The 23,844-nt window shown below is 44.5% G+C and overlaps 1 protein-coding gene across 4 annotated transcripts; it reads right to left on the minus strand.

Annotated features, from left to right (window-relative positions):
- Positions 1–604: 604 nt before the first annotated feature.
- LOC133887749 (anthocyanin regulatory R-S protein-like) lies at positions 605–14,758 on the minus strand. Of its 4 annotated transcripts, none has more exons than XM_062327718.1 (9): positions 14,604–14,758; positions 14,126–14,283; positions 13,163–13,417; positions 12,849–12,945; positions 12,635–12,649; positions 12,460–12,516; positions 1,379–1,987; positions 879–1,298; positions 605–789 (listed from the first exon to the last, which is right to left on the minus strand). In XM_062327718.1, exons 2-9 carry the CDS (start codon positions 14,254–14,256, stop codon positions 718–720), a joined length of 1,656 nt encoding a protein of 551 aa, XP_062183702.1. In that variant the 5' UTR covers positions 14,257–14,283; positions 14,604–14,758; the 3' UTR covers positions 605–717. The 4 variants fall into 4 exon arrangements, with proteins under 4 accessions (XP_062183702.1, XP_062183701.1, XP_062183703.1 ...); XM_062327717.1 differs by lacking the exon at positions 14,604–14,758 and adding an exon at positions 14,466–14,590; XM_062327719.1 differs by lacking the exon at positions 14,604–14,758 and adding an exon at positions 14,387–14,519.
- Between the last annotated feature and the right edge of the window lie 9,086 nt (positions 14,759–23,844).

Consider the following 23,844-nt stretch of genomic DNA (forward strand, 5'->3'; position numbering starts at 1 on the left):
CGATGTACTGGGCTGACCGCCTATTACGGTGCCGCATTGTCCAAGGTGTTAGGTCGGCCACCACTTCACTTGCATGGATATTAAATACCAGTCACTTTTTTGCAGATGAATGATGTCTGGTGGACCCTCTCTGATTAATCTTTTGCCAAGGTCTGATGGCTTACCCTTCGGTTTTCGGGGAGGCTACCCTGTCTTTCAGGGGATAGGGGCTCCGGAGAGCCTTGTAGCCTGGAGAACTGAAGGGCCTTCGGAGATCCGTGATTCTCAAACATAGGCTGATGAAGCTAGAGATATCGGGATCCTTAATAACGACCCCAACCCAACAAACCTCTTGCCCTCTTCTTCGGGGAAAAAAAAGAGTATGGAGGAAGACCCTTGGTCCTATTTTTGCCTGGTGCAATACCATGGTGGGAGCAAAGGGGAGAACACAAAGACTTTGGCAGAAGTGCACAAACAAAGGTGGAGAAGCTCCTGCGGTTAAAACTAAAGAATTTTTGGAGGGCAAATCTGGACTTTTGCCACGTAATTAGTATACGTGGCATGTAAATGGGCCTAGGCCCATGGGGTTTGAAGAGTGTACCTATCTGTGAGAGTTAAGAAATTTTGCAAATATATCCATTAAACTTATATCGACAATTACAATATAATCAATATTTCAACCGTCCCTTAAAGACTTGCGTTACAAGAGCACGCAAAAGGATCATTGCGCACATTTCGTTAAGAGGTGCTTATAGCTTTTTGAAGAGCTTCCCTGATCATCCCAGGCGCAAAGCCGGTAGAACTGGCAAACTGCAATAACTCAAAATCATAAGTAAATCAAACTCGTACTATGAAAGAAGTGAGCACTAATTATTGATGATTTCGTAGCTGCTGATGACCTGAGCTTGTATCTTCAGTCCCAAGAGACCATTCGTTGTCGACGCCTGCACCGAGAGAACGTCAAGATGGAGGCCCTTGAAGGCGTCGAAGAATCGCGTCATCAGCAGCTCCTTCCACCGGCAGTGCACCTCCAGCAGCACTTCCATGCCGATGACGGTGACGTTAACGTTGCTCGTGCCGTCCTTGGATAGGACCCAGTGGTGCTCCCTCTCCATGTCAGTACCGCTGAGCTCCAAGGCCTTCTTCGTCTTGGCTCTGGCAGAGACTCTCTTCACAGTGATCTCATTGTCATGGCGCCTTAGCCTTGTTGTTTCGCCTGGGTGTGAGATGGGTTCCCTCCTGGATTCCAGCTCTTGCACCCTTTGCTCAAGTTCTTTGAGGTACGCTATTGTTTCTTCAAGGATGGATACTTTGTCCACCTGCAACAATCAACAGCTCAGAAAATAAGTCCCTGGAAACATAGAAATTTTCAATCGACACAGAAAAATAACTGCATTACCTTGTGGATGGACGGAACCAATGACTTGAGAATCAGGAACATCTCGTTCATCTTTTCTCGACGCCTTCTCTCTGACATGACATGGTTCTTGATGCCACTTTCCTGGGTTGTCTTGGCGGTGCGTTCACCACCATTGTTCGTCCAAGCTCCGCCGGCTACCACTTTCTTCAGCAACTTCTGTGGCTCTCCGATGACCGCCACGGCCAGTTCATCGGAGTCCGATCTTGTCCAAGCCATAAAACTCGTCACGCGAGAGCTATCACCAGGCGTAGCCTCCGCCGCCGCCGCCGCCACCAGAGAAGAGCCGTCCATGATCCAACTATCCTCAAGAGGCTGCATGTCCAGTTCGTCCCAGATGCTAGAGAAGTCATCGATCTCCATTGCGATCTGCTCGAGATTGTTGGCACTGTACAGGCAATCGACTTCACCTAGCTCGCGTCCCTCAGCTATGATTGTTTCCATGGCATTTTGATCCAAGTCATCGGGCAGTACGATAACATTGTTGGCATCTACGGTTTGGTTTTCTGAAGGGTCCACCGTGCATGCCGGAAACTGCAGTTCGTTGAAAGATGTGGTGGTTCGGTTTACCAAGTCTGGGTCCTCTGGGACCTGACAGTAGCACTTAGTTTGGTGAAAATCTGATGCATTTGACCTTGAAGAATCCAAAATTGAGTGTAATAACTTGTCTGAACTGTTTGCAGAATACTATGATTTATGTTTCAAGTGCAAGGTATATACATGAGCTGTACGAATCATATAGTATACATTGCGAGTGTATATATTATCATGCAATGCATAAGTAAAAAAAATCTACATCAGGAACCGTGGTATAATTAATACTTTATTATTTATGATTCTTCATGGGCAATGCATAAGGTGCGGCGAGAGCCAACTTATTTAAGTGGCTTAAGCTTGGAGAAAAAGTAGAGAGAAAGAAAATACCTTGAGTGATGGAAAAATCTGTCCCTTGACATGGCGGTTATAGGTCAATATTTATATTGCCATCTAGAGATACAAGTTGTCACTGTACAACTGATACATAGGGCCAGTCTCGTAAAACATTGCTACGGTAAGTGGCAATGACTGTTATGGCAAGCGGCCACAATACTTGGTCGGTCGTATGTTGCAGCTCTGGTCCTGCCTAGTGTGTTAGCTCGGCTGCCAATCACATCGGCACTAAAAGCAGGTCACTTCTGGCAGATACCATGTGGTTGATGGGCCCCTTTCTCGCTGGTCCTACTGGGGGGCCATTACTTCCCCAAGCCTCTTGGGGTTAGCGGCTTTTGGGGGTCCGTAGGTTCGAGAGGCATGGGTATCCATGGTAACTCAAAGTCTAGGGTCTCCAGAGGATTTTTGATCCTGGTGGCCCTCGAACATAGGCTAGCGAGGCCTAAGGACGTCGGGAGTCCTTGATGGTGATCCCCCAATATCAGCCCCTCGAGAGGGTGGCCAGCGGAGCGGTCGGCCCCGCAGTCCTCGGAGCAAGGCCTCCGATGATCCTTTGCTCTGTTGTTGGGGGGCCCATGGTATTCGGTTATTTTGAGTCGTTTCAAGTGCTGGTCCAACGATCGAGCCGAATGCCCAATGCCACATGCGGGAGAGGGTATTAAATGCAACATACGGTTAGTGGTGCAATCATGTCTTGCCATGCGATAGTGGGACACGTGGCGTCTCGGCATTGGAGGGTCGTGGAGAACGGTTTCGCTTCCCCATGACCGTGGGCGAAGTGACGGTGGGTGCGCATGCGTCTCAAGGATTCAACAATTCTTCCCCTGGTCTATAAAGTACGGATCTCAGTAGAGTGGTGTCCTTACCTGGCATCCTTGCTCCTTTCCGCCCTTGCCCTTGCGCCTATGCCCACTGTCCCCAACACTCCCAACCTCCATCACCGACGAGCGCTCCATGCTACATCCCAGGGACCTCATGACTCTCTCTGGCGCTCGTGGCAGAGATATTTCCCCGGCGAGGGACCACGCGTCATCCGGGAATCCTGCTGCCGCATTGGCAACCTCAGTCGCCGCCACCCATTTGGTGGAATCGGCTTCCGCCACCACCGGCATGAGTGAGCCAGCAGCGGGCGAGGACGTCGATGCGAGCATGCTAGTGGGAGCCATGGCGGCAGAGGTTCCTCAGCCATTTCCCAAGCCACCGCCGAGCGTGACGCTCCGTCATGCCAGCAAGAAGTACCCACTACAAACCAACAAGCTGGGGGTGTGTGATAGCCCAAAATTCTTAAACTTGTCATTAAATATTAATGAGCAACATTAGAATCATAATTGAAGTTTTGAGCAAGTAATTAATTCAATTGAAATTGAAAATTAAATTGACAAATTTAATAGAAAATGATGCACTGTGAAGGAACTCACAAAATTTCTATGCAACATAGGGTTGGAAATAATTTTATAAATTAGTCCATGTCACATGAAAAATATTAGTGAATTTTCCCAAATTTTTTGTATTCAAATTGAGGCCTTAAAAATATGTGTAATTTGTAAAAGGTTGCAAATTTGAAGAATTTTAATTCAATTTTGGGTCAAACAAATTAAAATAAGTTGCACATCAATTATAGTTTCATAAAAATTTTGTCTCACGATTTTTGGGGCTTAGGAAGACATACTTTTGACCAGAGAGATGAAAGGGGATATTTTTCTCTTTGTTGGTTACTGTTCCTCATGGCTCACCGGTCATCCCCTCCCTCCCCTGTCTCGGCTGAGGAGCTTCGAGAGAGGCTGGCCACTGAGCCACACAGCCATCCACTGAGACACGATGTCGGCGCCGACTTCCTTGACTTTGAGCATGTTGGTCGCTACCCTTATCCCCTCCCCCCCCTCTCTCACTAACCCAAACTCCACATAGCAGAGTGGCGCACAATACGGCACCGCCGCCACCCAATCCACCATGCCGAGCCCCGTATGGCCTAGCTTGTGCGCCTAGGAGCACGGAGGAAGGTCACAAAGTCCCTCCATCGCCGGATTCCCTTCTTCCCCGGCTGGATTCCTTGCACAGGCGCCTTATTCTTCGGCACCGGACAGCCAACTCCACCCCTCACCATTGAGCCGCCTCACCATCACCTCTTCGCGCCAACAGAGCACTCAATGAGCTTCCCTGTGCCCTCGTAAGGCTTTTGTGCGTGCTCATTTTGTCTTGACTTGTCGCTGGCGTGGCTTCTGTGTGAACCGCCCACCGCTGCCGCCTCTATGCTTGCCGCTGACCTTGTTGTAGCCAAGCCCATCAGCCGGTATCCATGCCGTTGGATTTGCACGCCCACATTGAAGATTTAGGTGCCCTCGGCCGAGTGGTTTGCGTCGCCTTTTCGCCGCTGGTGTGCCGGATCGAGCCGTCACTGAGTTGTTACTGCCGTGCTCCACCGCTGGTTGCTTACCGATCATTGCCGATCACCATGTGTAACCCAATCGTGATCCCCATGTCGCGTTGATTCTGTGGGTGAAGCCAGGCCGAGCCGCTGGCCGGTCGTGGCGCTGTGCTTATTTAATTTCGAATTTTTTTAAATGTTTAATAATAATCAAATAAGAAAATCATAGATGTTTTAAAATTCATGGCACAATACATCGCATCTCCACTATTGTCTTACACTATGGAGCATCTTTCATTGCATATCATCATACTCATTGCGATACATTGTCATCTTTATTTAGAAATCGATGCTTCGGAGTGTCGCGTGGTTGAAACCACAAGCGAACAAGTAGAGTTTTGTGAGTGTTACGTAAGAAGCATCACGCAGGCACCAGGCAAGCATCTATCATATCTCTCCCATATTTTTGTGAGTTGTTGGTCAATTTACTAGGTCTTGCTATATGTCATATATGTATGTTTTAGCGAGTCGATGTCGTGAATCGGGTACATCCTATTTGTTGCGCAGTGCCTACCTTGATCAAGTTGTTAATCCTGATCCTTGTAGCCTAGGTATAACGTATTATGGTCTAACTTAAAAGTGATATGAGAATTGGTTAGTCTTTGCATAGGTCATCAGTAGAAGTCAAGCGATAGATATCACCGTTGTTCACGAGCTACAGGTCTTTCAACTACTGTTACAAAGGAATGATAAGTTGGGATGATGAGTTGGAAAAAATGAGACAAGATATGAGCGGGTGTCAGGGAAGTTCGGGAGAGGAGACCCAGGTGTCATAGACTGCTTGCATCGTTTAAGCACCGTCTGTGGTGTCATTTGGCTTAAGCACTTCATGTACTTACCACATGTCGATCTAATGGTAAGATAAGCTGATTATCATATACTATGCTAACATTTGACTTGTGGTCCAATGATGCGCAAGAAAAAAGTATGAGGAGATGCAAGATGGTGGGGAGCCGGAGGTGTCCGGCACACCTCGCGGTAACCCTGTGTCATAGGGGCATGAGCAAGTGGGTAGTTTTGGGTATGAGAAAGGTTATCTCGAGAGCCAAGAGGATGGACCCGAGTCGTGTGGGTAAAGATGTAACCACTGCAGGGTGTAAGAACAATTCGAATTACCGCGCTCTTGGTTATGAGCATACTTATATCCATTGGGCAAAATCATAGAGTTTTGATCAGTTTGCGAAAAGTAATGGAAAGTATGTGGGCTTGTGGGAGAACCATGTGCTAGTACTTATTTAAGTTGAGCAAGTTTACTTTATTGAAATTTATGTTTATTGTCAGTCAATGCTAGCGGTTTATGTCTTTACATTGGTTAAAGTACTTTCCGCTGAGTAAACTTAACTTTGTGGTTATTCCTTGCTATTCAACTCAATGTATTATCCTTAGAGTCGAGATAGTACATTCCCATATTGTGTAAGTCTTGCGAGTACCTTCGTACTCAGGACGCGTACCTTAAGTATATACAGGTTACGACGAACTCGTATACAAGTGCTTTTATCCCGCTGGTGCTGGAGATGGACAGGTGTAGAGATCGAATGCCTGAGCTAGTCTCAGTGGTGCATTATGGACAATGGTACCACTGGCAGTTTGTTTTATTAATATCTTTCCATTGTATATGAAAACTTTGATCTAAGTAGAAGCAGGAACTCGGAATAAGGTTTGTAACAAAAGTTAGAACTTTTATACTCTGTTCATATCTTATGATGAAACTATGTTGTAAATGGTATATGCTGTGATATTGGGCTTTGTTGAGCATATATCAGGACTGCCAGAATTACCTCTGTTTTAATCGACTTCATTGTTGATTAATCCATGTTTAATTTGGACAGGTCTGACAGGGCATCAACCGTCACCGAGACCAAGCTCTATCGAATGGTCGAGGAGGGGAAGATCCCTTCTAGATCCATTGCTCGTGTCTCGCAGAAGGGGGGGGGGGGAGGAGGCGATCCCGGCACCGTAGGGCCATGAGACCATGATCTTCGAGGCATTCTTCAACGCAGGCCTTGGTTTCTCGATCGTGTCGCTCCTCTAAATGGTGCTCCACCACTTTTACATAGAACTCCCCCAACTCTCAGCCAAAGCTATCTCTCGTCTGGCCATCTTTGAATTGGCCATGCTAGCGGAGGGCTGTGAGGGATGAGAGGAGCTCTTTTCCACAATTCATGAGCCAAGCTGCTAGCCGAAGACTCAGATGGAGGGCGGAGAGACGAAGGCCCTCAACTTTAGTAGCATGAACATCCAGCTCCGCCAGGAGTACCATGACGCATTTCGGGCGAATGCCATTAATGACGGTGGTATACCAGGTGGTCGAAGGGGTGATTCTACTATGACGTGGGCTTTGGGTCCCCCTCCGCTCCACTAACCGGGCATTCATTATGTCCAGACCCCGATGGTGGACATACTCAGGGCCAGCTTGCTTTGAGAGTGGCGCTCCTCCGGAAGGTGGACCGGAGGATGATCATGCATGATCTCGTGGGGGAGTTCATAATGCTGTGCATTAGGCCTCTTCGGGCAGATTGGGACCACGCCTTCGAGCAAGGTGAGGAAGGTGAGCCGAACGCGTACTCTAGGCCCACCGTCAATTCAGGTGAGTCCTCCCCTTTGTCTAGCATCGAATCCATATATGTGAGATGTCTTTTACTTTCAAAGCAGTGCCTTACTATGGAACAGGTGACCGAGGTCGTGGACAAATTCCTCGGCGAACCTTCTGTTGTAAAGCGGGACCAGCATTTGGAGCTAGTCGAGAGCTGGGAGTGGCACAACCGCGTCTGCTCCCACCTTGGAATGGTGGCTTCGGCATGGCCAAATTTGATAGAGCCCTGGGTCATCGGAAAGCAATGGAGCAGGGCCTCGGGTGCCATAACCTCCGTGATCCCCATGATCCCACTCCGGACTCTACCCCCATCTAGCCTCGCAGCCTCGTGCACTATCTCAGTGGCCGAGTCTTTCGAGGAGGAGTCATGCAGGATAAAGCATTAGAGGCATGTCAAGGGCACCGACGGTGTGAGCGGTGTGACTGAGGATGAGTCCTGGGCCGAAGGGGTGGCCTGGGGAAGGCTCTGGCTATCCTAGACCCGGCAGGCCATGGCCAAAGCGGAGGGGGACGTGATGTCTCCCTTGATGATTAGGCGGCATGGGGGATTGCTAACCCCTTCGATAACGAGGATGTCATGGGTCCCGTTACTAATGCGACTGCTGGCATGGGTCAGGCATTGTTTCTATTTTTACCCTACTATGCTTGTTCCTAAGGTTCCCGACTTTTGCGTTTTTTCTTGTTTACAGGGACCATCGAAGCAGATTCGACCTCGACCTCTGCATCGGAGGTTTTGGCTCCCTAGGAGGACCCCATGACTCCTCCGGAGGCACTCGCTCTGGAGACGACTGCTTCATTGCCTCGGGGCGTCTCCCGTGGTCGGTGCTGGGGAAGCCGAACCCTCCGTGGCAGTCGCCTCAGCACTATAAGAGAGGGGCTTGAGCTTCGAGGCCCTGACCCCTGATGACTTTGCACTACGCCTGAAGGCATAGAGTGCCTTTGCATCTGCTTCATCTCTCCTTAGGAGCGGGGAGGTCGAGCTATCTCTAGCTCAGAGGCCCTTAGAGGAGGTGGCGTCGGGTCTAGAGGCGGTGGCCTGGCAGGTACATCCTTAGATGAAGCCTTTCTGGTTTCGGCCTTTGGACAACGCCAGACCCTCGCGACGGCCCATGACACTAGTCATGAGGAAGTAGCAGGGCTACCTCTCAGGGAAGGTGATGAAGTGCCCACAAACTTGCCCCCTGGATCGGTACAGGCTCAGAGCCTCTCGAGCATGGTCGATGTTGTGGATACTGGGGCACTGGTGTTGTCAGGATCTACGCCCTCCAAAGCCTTCGGCCTCATCGGAGCCCTTTTTTGCAGGAGGAGGTGGCAAGGCTAAGAGGCCCCCGCTTGAGAGGCTAGCATCATGGGCTCGATGGAGAGGGCCACGACAGCATTCATGGCCTCCCGATGGAGCCGCTCCTCCTCTGCGTGACAGTACTCCTCAAACTTACACATGAGGGCATCCATGGTGCGCACCGGGTGTCGGTGCAACCGATCGAAGAGGGGCCCGGAGGCCAAGCCTTGGGTCACTGCATGGAAGACCGACGACTCTGAGATGGCCATTATCTGGGCCTTCGTTTGTGTGAACTTTCAGAAGTAATCCCAGAGGGTCTCACCTGACTGTTGTTTGACAGCGAACAGACTCCCAGAGGTTACTGGCTAAACAAAGGTGCCCTAAAGTTATTGCAGAAGGCATCTTAGAGCTGGGTCCAAGTGTAAATGGCCCTCAGCTCTAGCACCCAAAACCATCGGAGGGCTACCCCTTCTAATGCGAGGGGGAAACATTTCGCCATGGTGGTTTGCCTGCATCCGTTGGCCTCGATGGCCAGGGCGTATGAGCGAACAAACTCGCATGGGTCCGAATAGCCCTTAGACTTAGGAAGCTTGGGGGTTTAGAACCCGTTTGGGAAGGGCTCTTCCTACAGACTTGCCTGCAAGGGTGAGTTGAAGTCTAGGGGCGGAGCCTCGCGCCGACCTGCTCGAAGCTTCAGGTGACTACGGACTGACCGTAGGCGATGCTTGGGGAGGACGAGGAGCGAAGATGATGCTTTCACTAGCCCCCGGAGCCTGACCCACCACTGTGGTGGTCGTCATGGGAGCAACGATGGTTATGGCCACGACCTGCTACGTGGCCCGTAGGGCTGCTTGCAACTCCTTTAGTTGGGCCTTAAGGGCCGCCATGTGTGCCTGTTCATTGGTCGTGGAGGCATGTACAACTGCGACCTCAACCGCAACCCCTTAAGGTGCAACGAGGTTCTCCCTATACTGCTATTGAAGGGCCTCTGAACCAGCATTGCCACCAGCGTTAGCCACAGTCGGGGTCATGACCGGATCAGTGGTGGCCGTAGGGCCCTCGTTCCGTCCAAGAGTGGACTCGTCATGATCCCAGGTTGGGGTGCTGGTGTCGGCATTGCGAGCATTTAGCCGTGGCTGCCATGCAGACTTTCATGCAGGCGTTGCTATGGAGCCAGCCACTCGGGTCGCCACCTTGGTGGTCTTCTTCTTCTGTGGCATTTTACCTCTGTGAGTGTTACACTATTCCTCCCCATGGACGACGCCAATTGTTGGTGGAAGAAAAAGTCTTCCACGAACAAGGTGTAGCGAGAGCTAACCTACTAGAGTCGCTCAATCTTAGAGAAGAAGTGGAGAGGAAGAGAATGCACTGAGTGATGAAAAAATATGTCCCTTGACGTGGTGGCCATGAGTCAGTATTTATATTGACATCCAAAGTGTAAGTATACAAATATACCCCTATGGGTTGGTAGAGATACAAGTTGTAACTATACAACAAGGATCTAGGGTCAGCCTCGTAAAATATTATTACGGCAAGTGGTAGTGATCATTATGGCAAGCAACCACAATACTTGGTCGATCGTCTGTTGCGGTGTCGGTCCTGCCCAATATGTTAGGTCAGCCGCAAATCACATCAGCATTAAATGTCGATCACTTCGTGACAGATACCACGTGGCCGGTGTGTCCCTTTCCCGCTATAGCGAACATGGTCCTTTTAGGGCATGTATGTGATTTTGGTGATTAATAAAAACATAGTCAATGAGACTAACATGTTTGTCAAGTTTGCCTTAGTAAGTCTTATGGATGCAACATATGAAGAAGCCACCAAAGTGGGACAAAGATTGGATTAAAATGGACAAGTCCTAGGAAAAATGTACACGCCAGATGGTCGACCCTGAAGGGCTCGCACACTCCGGAGTGTTTTGTCAGAAGTGGGAATTTGAAGTTATACACACCGGATGATCCGACGATGAAGTGTTGAACACATCGGAGTGTTTCTCAGAGGAAGATTAGAGTTGTACACGCCGGATGGTCTGGCATATACACCGAAGGCTTCACCAGAGCATTTTTCAAGAGTTGGTTTCAAGTGATGAAGAGTTGGTCATACACGCCAGATGGTCCGACGATCAGAAGCTTGTACATGCCGGATAAATGCACAAGGGAAGTAGCTCGGTTGGCTCAAGTCTACACACCGGATAGTCCGGTGGTGAAGTTAAAGGTAACACCGAAACATCTGATGTTCTCAATGAGTTTGAGTGGAGTTCGAACGGACAGTGATAGCTGGCAACGGTAGGTTATGAGTGGAGGATACACAACAGATGGTCCGGTGTCTGGAGTTGTGCATGTCAGAATATTCAACGTTCATGAAAAATGTAATCGTTGGGGCAACGGCTAGTTTGCAGGTTTGAAGCTATAAATACCCCCCACTCGATCATTTGATTGTGCTGGAGTCCAGAGAAGCTCACATACACTTTAGAAGACATCCAAGCTACCAAAGTGCTAGAAGTGATCATCTAAGACAATTAGCATAAGATTAGGGAGTGATTAGTGCTATTATACATAGATAGAGTTGTTGCTAGATGTTGTTAACTAGAGAAGGGATCAAGGAGTGATCCTAGATTGTACCAAGTGGTACGCCGATACCTTGAAGTCTTGGTGACTCCTCGACATCGTGAGCCTTGGTAGCTCAAGCTTGTTGACTCTCCAACTTGGTGTGGAGTGATGGCAAGACACTTGTATAGGGATGCAGAGATCATTGCCTTAGCGACTCAAGCTCTGAAGTGAAGACGGTGGAAAGTGACACGAAGAGATGCTTGTTGTGAGCCTTGCCTTAGTGGCTTGGTGGCTCAACCTACTTGAGGTCTAGGTGGCTCAATGGTCATGACCAGGTACTATCCAAGAGCAATAGCCCAGGTGGCTACTCTAACGTGGACTAGAGGTGACGTTTATGCAATCGATACCATAGGATAAAAATCATTTATACCGAATTTACTCTCTCTACCTTCCTTACGTTTCTGCATTTATATACTTGTAATCTACCTTTGTTTGTTTACTTTCTTAGTGTAGTTTTTTAGGATTGGCTATAAGTTGTAAACATTTTTAAATAGTAGAATAGACACACTAGATGAACCTAGAGCACATTTAGATAGAAATTGATATAGCTTTATCTTATGAAATTTTTGGAGCCGATTAGTTTTAAGTGTCATAATTCATCCTCTTTTAGTATGTCACCGATCCCTTTCATCGGCTGATCCTACTAGGGGGCCATCGCTCCCCAAGCCTCTGGGGGTTAGCGGCCTTCGCGGGTCCACGGACTCTTGAGGCTTGGGTCTCCGTGGCGACTTGAAGCCCAAGGTCTTCGGAGGGGTTTTGATCCTCATGGCCCTCGGACTTAGGCTGGTGGAGCCTAAGGGCGTCAGGGGTCCTTAATGACGACCCAACAATAATTAAATTTTATGTAAAAAACAATGATAATGAAGAATAATATAAATAATCAATTAATTTTATGAAAAAACTACGATAATGAACAATAATTTAACTAAAACATGACAAATGTTTACAATTATGGCAAACATATCCATTGGTACACATTGGTTTTAAATGGTTGTATCTGTGTTCGTAAAATGCATGTCCGAAAAAGCTATAGCAGTTCCAAAAAAAAAAAGCTATAGCAGACTATTTAAAACAATGATTCACTATGAAATTGACTAAGAAATTTGTGCTGGAGTTTTATCAGGTGAAGTGGTGAGAGGGATTTTTTACTCCAGCATGTGTCCCACAGCTATTTCATCGCGAAATAAAGTACAAGCGGTACATCTTAAGCAGGGATGAACTTACCGAAGCAGTGGTTCCAAGCTCAAGCACACCACTCATGAGAGGGATGCAGACGATTGTCTGTAAAAATACGATTCGTGATGCAGATCGAGTATACAGTCAGGAATTTGCAACGTACAGAGTCTGAAAGGTGCAGATATATGTATGTGGACAATACGAAGCATTAAGCACTAGGTACCTGAATGGACGCGCTCTGCGCGAACGGGCCGATATGCCATAGTAGTCATATACAGTGTGCCCGTACCATGAAATAAATCACCCAACGAGGCGTAAGAGCAGAGAATCCAGCGAGGTGAAGCATGCGGTTAGATTTACATGGACATGCATGAACTCCAGTCATGGAGAGAGAATAATGCAGATCGATCGATCCGTCAGAACTCTGAAACACGTACCTTTACCAGGAGGGCGCGGGGGAAGGTTTTGCCATCCGCGAGATGAGCGTTGCACAGCCAGACATGTTCGTTGCTCGCAAAGCTTTTGCCCGGCAACCTGGCATGAATCAACCCAAACACGTCATGACTCATGACAGCAAATGTTACCACGATAAGGCTCGTCATTTTTTTAGGACTAGGCTCGTCAGGTTAATCAGTTCTTGATTTCTTGCTAGATGCTCGATGTCTCTCGTGGAGGTCGCCGACAATGCTGGCAGTTCGCCGTACCATTTCATTAGTTTTTGCTTAAATGGATCGAGTAATTGCGTGCATACCCTTGACCAGGCCGGAAGGCGTAGGTCATGCAGACCACGTAGTACCACTCGGTGTCCCCGAGGTCCTCCGGCGACAGAAAGGCTTCAGGCCGCGCCGCGCGGTGGTCGCACTTGCCGGACAAGAGGGACTCGTAGAGCTCCCGCAGCTGCTCGCTTCTCTGCAGGACGAGCTGGTCGGCCGTCAGCTCCATCGAGTTGCTTATCTTCCTCGTCTTGACCTCGCCGTTGTAGAACCCGTCCTTCCATGTCAGCACTCTACAAGTTTCCATTGTCAAGTCCTTTTTTAGAGAGGAGAACTCTGATGCGCGGTGAAGTTTAGGGCCTTTTGAAACAGATGAAAATGGAAGAATATTAAAGGAATCGAATTGTAAGATTTCCCCCCGTCCCCCCTTTGGATCCACTTAGGACAAGGAACAGCCCTCAAAAGTTCTACGAAATTCACATGGAATGACTAGTTTCATAGAAAGTTTTGAGAAATTCATCTATGTTTTTAAGAATATGGTCATCCAAGTTGTTTGGTTGGGAGAGATGATCCAACTTTATGTTGTTTCGAGGGACGGGGCAGATAGAGTGAAATAATTAACTAAGTTATATATCTAAATTTTAAATAATTATAGTTAACTATACAATAAATTATGTTCAAATATTCCTCTACACATTTTTCCTAAAAAACTCCATCGCACTTCTAATTAAATAAAAATTTGAACAACTCCATATTAAATTTAATTTTGTTTTCATGGTTCCTATTTTCATGAATGCTTTTGGAAGTTATATCAAAGAATAATTTGTTTTTCTTTGGAAAAAGTAGAATCAAACATAAAGCAACAATATGCCATTGCTGGATATGATATTTTTTAGTTTGTATATGAGCTCACATATAAGCTCAGCATGCAAGTGGTGAATTGCGCTATCAAAACTGTATAAATCTCTTTGCCAAATATTGAGTCTATATTACTATGTTACCCTTGGTGGCTGCTTGAAATTGACCAAAAGATGGCATAACTCCAGTTGATGCTCCTCACGGCTGCAGCAAGCTGGTTCCTCAAGTGCTTCACAGGTTGTGGTTTTTCCTGAACTAGAGCTGATGGCGCCATTGCCACACCGAAGCAAACTTCATGCAGCTGTCAGAAGGTGATGTTAAAATAAGCAAAGAAGCACAGAATCAGCAAAGATAAGTTGTAACTGATCATCTACTTCAACTAAATTTCGTAGCTGATACTGTACAAGCAGTGAAGGAGCCTAGTGCACAAAGAATAGAATTTGATCTTAGGCTTGTAGTAGGAGGCTATGAACTTCAATCGACCTCTGTGATCGGATTTCTCATGAAGCTCGAAGAGCAAACTAGGTAGGAACTAGCTATGAAGTAGGAGCAAATAAAGCAAGAGCTTGCAAGGCTATCCAAGAACAGGAGGGACACCACCACTATAAGGGAAGCGCTTACTTGAGCAGTAGACCAAGAGCTAGCTCAGGTGCCAAGCATATACATCCACATGCACTATTGGCAATGGCAACCACAGTCGCAGAGAATAAGTGGTCACTACATATAGGATGCAGATCTCAAGTGTCGGGGCAAGACTTTGACACATGTGCGGCTTATTACTATGCAGCAATAAGCCACTAATATCAGAGTTTAAGGCCAAGATCCCCTACCTTTTTGACATATTAATATTGAATCAATTTTTTACTTGAAACTTGTAAGACATCCCTCAGGCACTCCTGTGTACGTCGCCGTTAGCATTAAAAAATGCTTTGCCACATGAACACATCTGTCATTTAAGAGTTTACGGTTATCCAATGGGAAATGGGGCGGGGATCGAAATCCTCTTACTTAGAAGTCATGGATAAACAGTGAAATGTGAGGGTAAATAGTATCCTGATTTTAAATACTGTAGCAAAATATACTATAGTATGTTATCGTGGCTGAAAATACTGTATCACTGTACTGTAGTGGTACTACATCAAATCTAATCTATTCACTCAAATCCAACGTTTTACGAAGTCAGAGGATCTCGTTCCGAGGATGGCGGCTTGTTTAAAAAAGAAGAAAGAATACATTTGTAACCGCATGTATTATCTATTCTTTCAATTAGCCTTTGAGATCTGTGCTGGAAATCCTACATACTACTTGCTCCAGACTAGTTTTCCACAAACTCTAGCACAAATCATAAATTAAACCGATGGTTTGGATATATAAGGCATGCAGGCGCATGTACATGCGCATAACGGCATTCGAGCATATATGTAACCACACTTTTCTCGATTAGGAAAAAAAAATTGAAAGATCTCTGAGCTACGTACAGAGATCCTTGACATCTCTTTGAGCATCGGCCGAGAGAGCCTAAACCAAGGGGTGGATCCAAAAAATTGAACCATTGGTGTCACCGGGCAATAATCTTGCTGTGCCATGGGGTCATGTCCTGCTCCGTTAGCAGCTATCTTACCTTGTTTTTTTGCCAAAAATCACTGGGGTCATAGGATCCCGGTAGATCTGCCCCCGCTCTGAACAGTGTAGGATCCTACCAAGCCTAATAAACTTAGCCGAGGGTTCAGATGGTGCAGGCTGGTGCTTCTTTTGCTTCACTCAATGCTTAAGTGGAGTAAACAGTATGTGTAGTAATCCCTCTCTGATCTCAAATATACACTACTGTAGAAAACTAGGAATAATATTATTTTTGAATTGGTAGTGAATAGGAGACAGTGATACTATTAGAGTAAACACTAGTAAGTGTAGTACTCCCTCTCTGATCCTAAATATACAATACTACAGAAAGCTGGCAATGATGTTATTTTTGAACCAGCAGTGAATAAGTGGCAATGATACTTAGTAGTATCACTATCGGTTTTAGAACCGGTGGTAATAGAGTTATCACTACCGGTTTGTGTTACGAATCGGCAGTGATAATCAATCCAAAATCTGATTTTTTTTTTGTGATCGATTTTTTTTTGCACTCAACGAACAACCCTGTAGCTTCCCGTGGGCTTTTCTCACTTGTGACGATCCCTCGCGGCTCATGTGGTCGCTCTCACTCGAATATAGCAAATTACGCATCCGTGTATTTTGTGGGATTCAAACTGGCAACCTACACCCTCACGCACAAGCTTTCTAACATCTCACCTCACAGTCTTACCTGATGACTATGTTAAAATTTATTCTTTTGACCTTTTCTGTTCAAATTTTTTGACAGATATTTGAGTATGTATGGCTTTAAATGAAAAGTTTATCAACTACAAAGTTATACATCTCATCAAGACCAATAATATTCGTATAAAGTTTGTCTCCATCCGACTCCGTATGAAAAAGTTTATCTTCAATTCGTGCACCATTCAGTAAAACAAACATAACTTTTACATACGGAGTCCGATTACGATATTCGACCTCTACTTTTGAAGCTAACGAAGAGGCGCATCTGAAAAATATAAGTGTTTATACCTATACCTTTCTTGGCCTGCAAAAACGGCTCAGAAGACCCTCGATGGGACCTCTGATGTTTTTTTTATCGAAAATTGACCTTCTCTAATTTTCTTGAATTTTTTTTTGGAGGCATAGTGCTACATCCAAAAGTCAGTGCTGTGTAGATGTTTCATAAATTTGAGTTACCAAACTCACGATAAAAATCTTTAAAGTTGTAATTTTTAACTTTGTGGCTTTGTGTGTGGTTTTTTAATCATTCCTACTAGTATTACACCAGATCTGATAATTTACTTTGTAGTTTAGTACGTGGCTTTCTTTGATAGTCTTTAGGTGCTTATTTGGTCATTTATATTGTTTCAAATAAAAAGTTATCAACTACAAATTTATAGATTTGTCGAGACTATAATTTTCATATAAAGTTTGTAATCATCTGACCCCGTATGAAAACGTTATGAATTTTCAAAAAGAGCTACATTTAATAATGAACCGATAATAATATTTGATTATCACTATCGATTTTTGCTGAATAGGCTATTACTGTTGGTTTTTTTTAAGAACCAGCTTTGATACTTTATCACTACTAGTTATTTTTAACCTACAGTGAAAAAAGGGCACGAATGACTTTTTTAAAGTAGTGATAAGTCTGTTAGGACATCGATACGATCTCCAATATGATACTTTAACTAATAGTATCTTTTAGACTATATTATTTCAAATAAAAAGAATGGTATATTATGACATTATTTTTCCTGATGAACCTAATAACACCAACCTATATTGTCAATCTATATAACTTTTTTGTTATTAATGGTCAAATATAAAAATATTTGATTTAAGATGAATCTAAATAGATTTATATTTGAGATCGGAGGGGGAGGGAGTAGCACACAGGCCGGCTCTACGTGTGGTCAGTGGTGGAGCTTGAGCGAAATCTGGGGTGGGGGGGCAGACACACATCTTTATAACAACCATTCAAGGCCTATAGATGGATAAGGAGGGGGGGGGGGCTAATAATATTGCATGGACCAAATTAGCTACTAATACTGAAAAAAAAATTGAATCCAAGGGGGGGCATAGCCTACCTTGGCCACTACCAAGCTGCCTCCATGCTTGTGATCTAAATGCACGCGCGTGTATTACTTGGGCGCTGAAGTGAGGTGAAAGCCAGCTAGCCTGAAAAGCAAGAGTCGCTCGATTGTGTAAGCTAGATGGAGAGCAGCAGGAGCGGTCGGGGCCGACCACATAATTGTAGAGGGTGACAACGCTCATGCATAGGGCGAGCATCACCGACGGAATTAGCTAGCATTTCCAAATATAGTTAAGGATCAGCACATCGTTCCACAGTACACTCGATCACGACCAAGAACTACTCCGGAGTAATGCGCAGCCACTTGTACAAGGGACCGCTTGTACGAAACTTTATTGCCTACGGGAGGTGACTTTATTGAGCTCACCACAATTATTGCGGCCACGTACACGACTTTTGTATATAGTGGGTGCGGGGACTATTCTGTTACAGTAGTCCATAGCAATCTTAACGAAGAGCAGAGAGGCCAAATGCAAACACTACCGCACGGCCAATATTCCGTTATTCGGTAACCGTATCCGTGTGTGCATGCATATCCTTGGCCGAGTTTAAAAAAAAAAAAACTCGATTAGGGTCACAAACGTGCCCAGTAGCCAAGTTTTCAAAAAACTAGACTAGGATATGAGAATAAAACCCGATTGCTGATTGACAGCAACCACCCCCAGTAGCTACCATATCTCAGGAGATTCTCATCCTTAAATAGCCTAATTTTCATAATATATATAACACTTACATTGAAGTGCATTGGAAGTAATTTCCTTGTGTATCATGCCTGACATATATCACCCAGAGCTTCAGGTGTCGTAATATATCATTTCTTTTTAAAACTAAGAGTTTGTGTAATAAAAATAGCTCCCAGACTTGTTCAGAACTCATTTTTGTCACACAAAGAAAGGCTGACAAAAAGTTTACATGGTTCGCACATATTGGAGCAGTCCACAATGACCAGGTGTAAATAGAAATTTTCCTGAAACCTGTTCAGCTAAGCAGGTTCTAAGAAACTTAACCAAACTGCGTAGTTGAAGTCTTAATTAATACAGGTAAAACAAAAGATCAATTGACACCATCTTTGGGAAGTTTTCTAGACCTGAAAGACCACATTAAAATAGTATCGATGGCGTATTCCAACAAAGGCACTGGTCAGGGAATTAAGACGGCTTAACTGACACGGGTTCGTTTGATTTTAGTATTTCCCTTGTCTCAAGTTGTCATCGGAAGTGAAATCAAAGGGTACGGCAGTTGGTACACACTTCATTAGTTCATTTCTTCGAGCACAAGGACCAAAGCGCACCATGCACGCCAACACCCTCCAATAATCAAGAGGTTCACCTAGGGTGTGTTTGGTTGCCCGAACGTCCTCAGCCTGGCTCGTATGGCTCATGCAGGCTGAGTTGAGACAGGCTGAGGAAACGTAGTAGGGTCTGTTTGGTTGGCTGTATGTGCTCAGTCTAGCTGAGAAGAGATTATGTTTGGTTGCCCGTATGAGTATATGTTACATGAGATTGAAATAAAAAATAAGTATTAATATGATGTTTATTTAACATAAATACACTCTATAGTACTTAATTTATCATATTAAATTTTAATCTAATTTAAAAGATATTAATATGAGTTAATGTTCACTAATTATTCATCATTAACGTTAATCTGCTGCATCCCGCCGGCCAGGCCCGGGAGAAACGGCCGAATCCGGCGTTTCCCGCCGGCCTGGCTGGGCAGATGCATTTGCACCGGCGGGTGCAGCGCTTCCGACCGGTGCAGGCATCCAAACAACAGAGCAGAGCGGACGGCTGCATCCGTCGATGCATGCACGAGCGGAGCAGGGAATCCAAACACACCCCTACCGGCCGGCCACATGCAATACCATCACGTGACTGCATAGGAAAGAAGTAGCAAGAGGTACGCCCACACAAACTCCATTTTTGTTGAGTATTTTCACAGACCTTGGTGGTACCGGAAGTAACTGCACCATCACGTGGTTGTTGACACATGGGTCAACTCTTGGTGGGTTTCGCGTGTCATGGACGAAATCATCCCATGTCATTACGTGATGATGCAGTTACATAACAGTTTACTAAGACTCATCACTGACAAAGTATACAGAAACGGTTGTTAAAATAGACGTGTCTATAATATGGTCAGACGTTTCGGTGTGCCAAAAGTCACAGCCGACTTTTGATAGAAACCATATGTGATAAGACAGACGGACATTAAAAAAAACTCGTTGGTGATGTGTCATAAGATACAAAAGGACAATAATAAAAATCGTCTGTGATGTGTTACAAGACACAGACGGATATTAAAAAACCATTTGTGATTTGAAGACTCAGACGAATATTAAGAAAAATCGTTTATGATGTGAAGACACAGACAGATATTAACAAAAAACCAACTATGATGTATCATAAGATATAGACAGACATTAATAAAAACCATCTATGATGTATCATAAGATACATCATATGGATATTAAAAAAATTGTCTGTGATGTGTCATAAGACATAGACGAATATTAAGAAAAATCGTCTGTGATATGTCATAAGACACAGACATACATTTTAAAAATCATCTGTGTCTATAGGGTAAATATTTTATGATTTTCCAAATGACATGAAATGAAGAAAAATTTATATAAAAATTATAACTCTCGACGAGATCTACAACTTTACAGTTTATAACCTTTTCATTTGAAGTCATTTAAACGTCCAAATAATTATACAAAGTTTTAAACCATAAAGGTCAAAATGATAAAATATCCTATTGCTATCGGCAATGATGTATAGGTGAGATGGTAATGAGGCTACGCGTGAGACCGGAGGTCACACGTATTCGTGCGAAAAATCGCGTGAATTGAGTGATGACATGGCATGGGTGTGAAAAGATTTTATTATTATGGACATTAAGAAAAATCATTTGTGATGTGTCATAAGATAAAGATGGACATTAATAAAATCTATCTGTGACATGTAAGAAACAGATGGACATTAACAAAATCATCGGTGATGTGTCATAAGACACAAATGAACATTAACAAAAATTATTTATGTATAGCTATATTACAGACGGAGTGTTACCCGTCTATGACAAGCTTAATATTACAGACACTTTTGCAGAGACAAAAAATAAAACCGTCTATGATAAGATTTAACAGCCGTCTATGATGACCCATTCTGAGATAGTGATTCCTTCGAGGTACCAAAAGTTGGTACTTAGATATCAAAATTTAGTTTCTCTCTAGTTATAATTTTTGGTGACCACTAATGATGGTAAAAGGGCTCATTTTTCTTAGATGGTCTCTTTATAACCCGACTGTGGCTCACACCTATTGAGTTGTATGCGCTAAGCAACTCATCAAGCAATTCACTTATGCTTCAATGCTCCCCTCACATGGAGACTCTTTCAGGTTTCCTCACGCGGAGACTCTTTCAGGTTTCAGACATAAAAATAGTAGTCGGTTATAATTTTTTATTTAATTGTATCCATCATGACTTGAACTCGAGATATTTAACTCTGATAGAATATTAAGCTGTATGCATCAACTAACTCACTTAAAATCTAAGCTGATGATGAAAGATGAATAATTAATTTACGAAGTACTTGAACAATGCCAACAGTCAAGGAAACGTTGACCCATGACCAGCCGCCCTTGCAAAGCGTCGAGGATAATTGTAGCATCATTGACGGCACAAAATCAACCAATGGGAATGCAGAATCGTTGACGTAAAGGCACAGTAGTGTGGCCGCAAGAATAGTATAAAAGAATGTTTTGCTTGGCAGAAGGGTAGATATTTTTTCAGTGCATTCAAATCTTCCATTTGATCGCATGTTGTTTGGTTCTGATGGGCAACACGGTCAAGGAAAAAAGAGTAAGATTCCGGTTCATCTAGATAGAGATCTAATGTTTTTTATAAGGAAACGGGCAGGTTCTCTGCCTTTTTATTTTAGAAGGAAAAGAGTTTAGAAAGAGTACAAATTGGTTTATGAAAGTCAGCTCGAAACGGCCCAGAGGAAGTTATATGACAAACCTAAAGGGTAGCTAAAGACAACGTGACATTGTACTCAAAACAAACTATTAGTTCTCCTTTTGGTCACCCATCGGTGTCATGCGCCAACTGGTAATGTCTTCCTTAGCTCTGAACGTCACCTTCTCGAAGTCTTCTCGCGTCCTTCGAACACACGTCTATTTCATTCCTTCAAATGTTCCACCAAGCGTACAAGATTTTCCCAGTTTTCGCGTTGCGCTCCCTGCTTGTTCCTTGCGTTAGCACCCTATGCAACCACTCCGTGAGAGTGTGCTGCAACTCGGGTGGCTCAAAGTTTCGTGCAATGTGGCACCAAAGCCATACTTGTGAGGTCACAAGCCTAGCATAGGAGCACTGGAGGAGCAAATGTGTAGCTGTCTCTGATTCCTGGTGGCACAAATCGCAAACAATTTTGTTCTCCATGTCTCACGACTGTAAGACATTACCCGTGAGTAATTTCCCGTGCATGACCGTCCACGTGAAAAAAATGCACCTTGGGCTCTGCATTCGCCTTCTAGATGAAGAGCGTATCCCTGAAAGGCAGACTCGCACCCTCGAATTGTACCTCATAAGCAGATTTGGCCATGTAAGTTTCGGTGAAAGTCCACTTCCAGGATACCGCATCCTGCACCCCGTGTTGCAAGGCCACCCCTTGCAACAATGTCCAGACCTCGACGAACTCTCTCAATTATTGACTGTTGTGCAAGCGCTTAATATTTGTGATCCATCTTGAGTTTGTTTGACGATGCTATATAGGTGTCATGCCATTTGGGCTAGACAGCCATGGCCAAACCACCTGTTCGTCCGGAACAAAGCTTTGTTCCCATCTCCAATTTGAATGGAAGTTGATGCCGTAAAAAGCTCATTCTCGTTGGTGTCTAGCTGCACTGAGAAAGTGTTCCATGGTCTGCTATTTTCAGACTAGAAAAACCATGGCCACCTCATTCTAAGCGCTCTGCAGAAACGATCAAGGTCCAGAAGACTAGCTCCACCAAGTTTTTTCAGACTACACATTACCTCTCAGTTGACAAGGTTGCAACCACTGCCCTCACCCACTTCTACTCTGGGCCAAATGAAATGCTTTCTGATTTTGTCAATTGTTTTTATTAGCCATTTAGGGAGCTTGAACATTGTGGCGTGATATATGACAGTGGATGTTAGCATCGATTTCATCAATTCAATCATTCCCGTCTTTGTTAGATGCCTACCTTGCCAATTAAGTATCCTTCCTGCCGACTTGTCAATCAGTGGTTGGTAATCGACCTTTCGAAGTTTATAAAGGTGCAAAGATAGTCCTAAATATAAATATTTGCAAGGGAAGCACTTTACTTTCATTGGGAAAGCCTGCAAAATGTCATCAAATAGAGATCTAATGTTTCCTTCTCGATTCCACGAAGACTCCGTTAAGGAACATTGTTGGGAAATTATCCCTACGGGCAACCCAGAAGCTAATGCTTGATGAAAACCCATCGAGGCTGGACATTTCTGACGATTTTGGGTCCTCCCTTACAAATTCTAGGTGTCAGGGAAAAATCAGGTCTTGTAGCGACAGATGAAGGCTTCAAATTAACTGAGTGTCTGCGTTTCTAAGGGCCCTGAACTTTTTTGTTTTACGGTTTTGGTAAAAACTCTCAGGAAATATGAGTTTCATTGTCGGTCTAGGCTTGAGTGTATACGCCTGAGATACAGTCAATGAAATTATCTTGACGGTTTTCGCTACTTCCATGGCAGTTTTCGTCTGAATATTCCTATTTCTGGTAGTGAGACATCAACATATGAGACGATGTTTTATTACTTGATTTGCTTCGTTCTAGCTGGCCATTGTTAATGTCTTACTAACTAAGCTCTTGGGCAGACAGAATTGGATGTCATCTATTATCTTAATATTTGAGGTGCAAAAGGAGCTCCCACGTTCGCTCTCAATACCATAAAATTACCACATTAATCGGGAAAAAAAGAAAAAGATCTAACCACTCATTATTATGAACATCTAACGGTTTAAATTTATCCAAAAAGTTCAAAAAAAAAGAGATCAAGACCTTAACCACAAATTTTTTAATCAAAGAGTCCACCACAAATTTTTTAATCAAAGAGTCCAGGTTCCATGTTGATTTCTTTTTTGTAGTAACCACGTGTAACTGAATGATTATTTTTTTGTCGG

This window comes from Phragmites australis, chromosome 13, assembly GCF_958298935.1.
Source record: "Phragmites australis chromosome 13, lpPhrAust1.1, whole genome shotgun sequence".
Lineage (NCBI taxonomy): Eukaryota > Viridiplantae > Streptophyta > Magnoliopsida > Poales > Poaceae > Phragmites > Phragmites australis.

Excerpts from the sequence above, each read along its gene's own strand:
- LOC133887749 (XM_062327717.1), bottom strand. The coding sequence starts at position 14,486 with ATGAGAAATCCGATCACAGAG. Across the intron at positions 14,284-14,465 it reads TGAGAAATCCGATCACAGAG|CTGCATGAAGTTTGCTTCGG; the intron begins GTCGATTGAAGT and ends ACCTTCTGACAG. Across the intron at positions 790-878 it reads GACTGAAGATACAAGCTCAG|TTTGCCAGTTCTACCGGCTT; the intron begins GTCATCAGCAGC and ends GAGTTATTGCAG.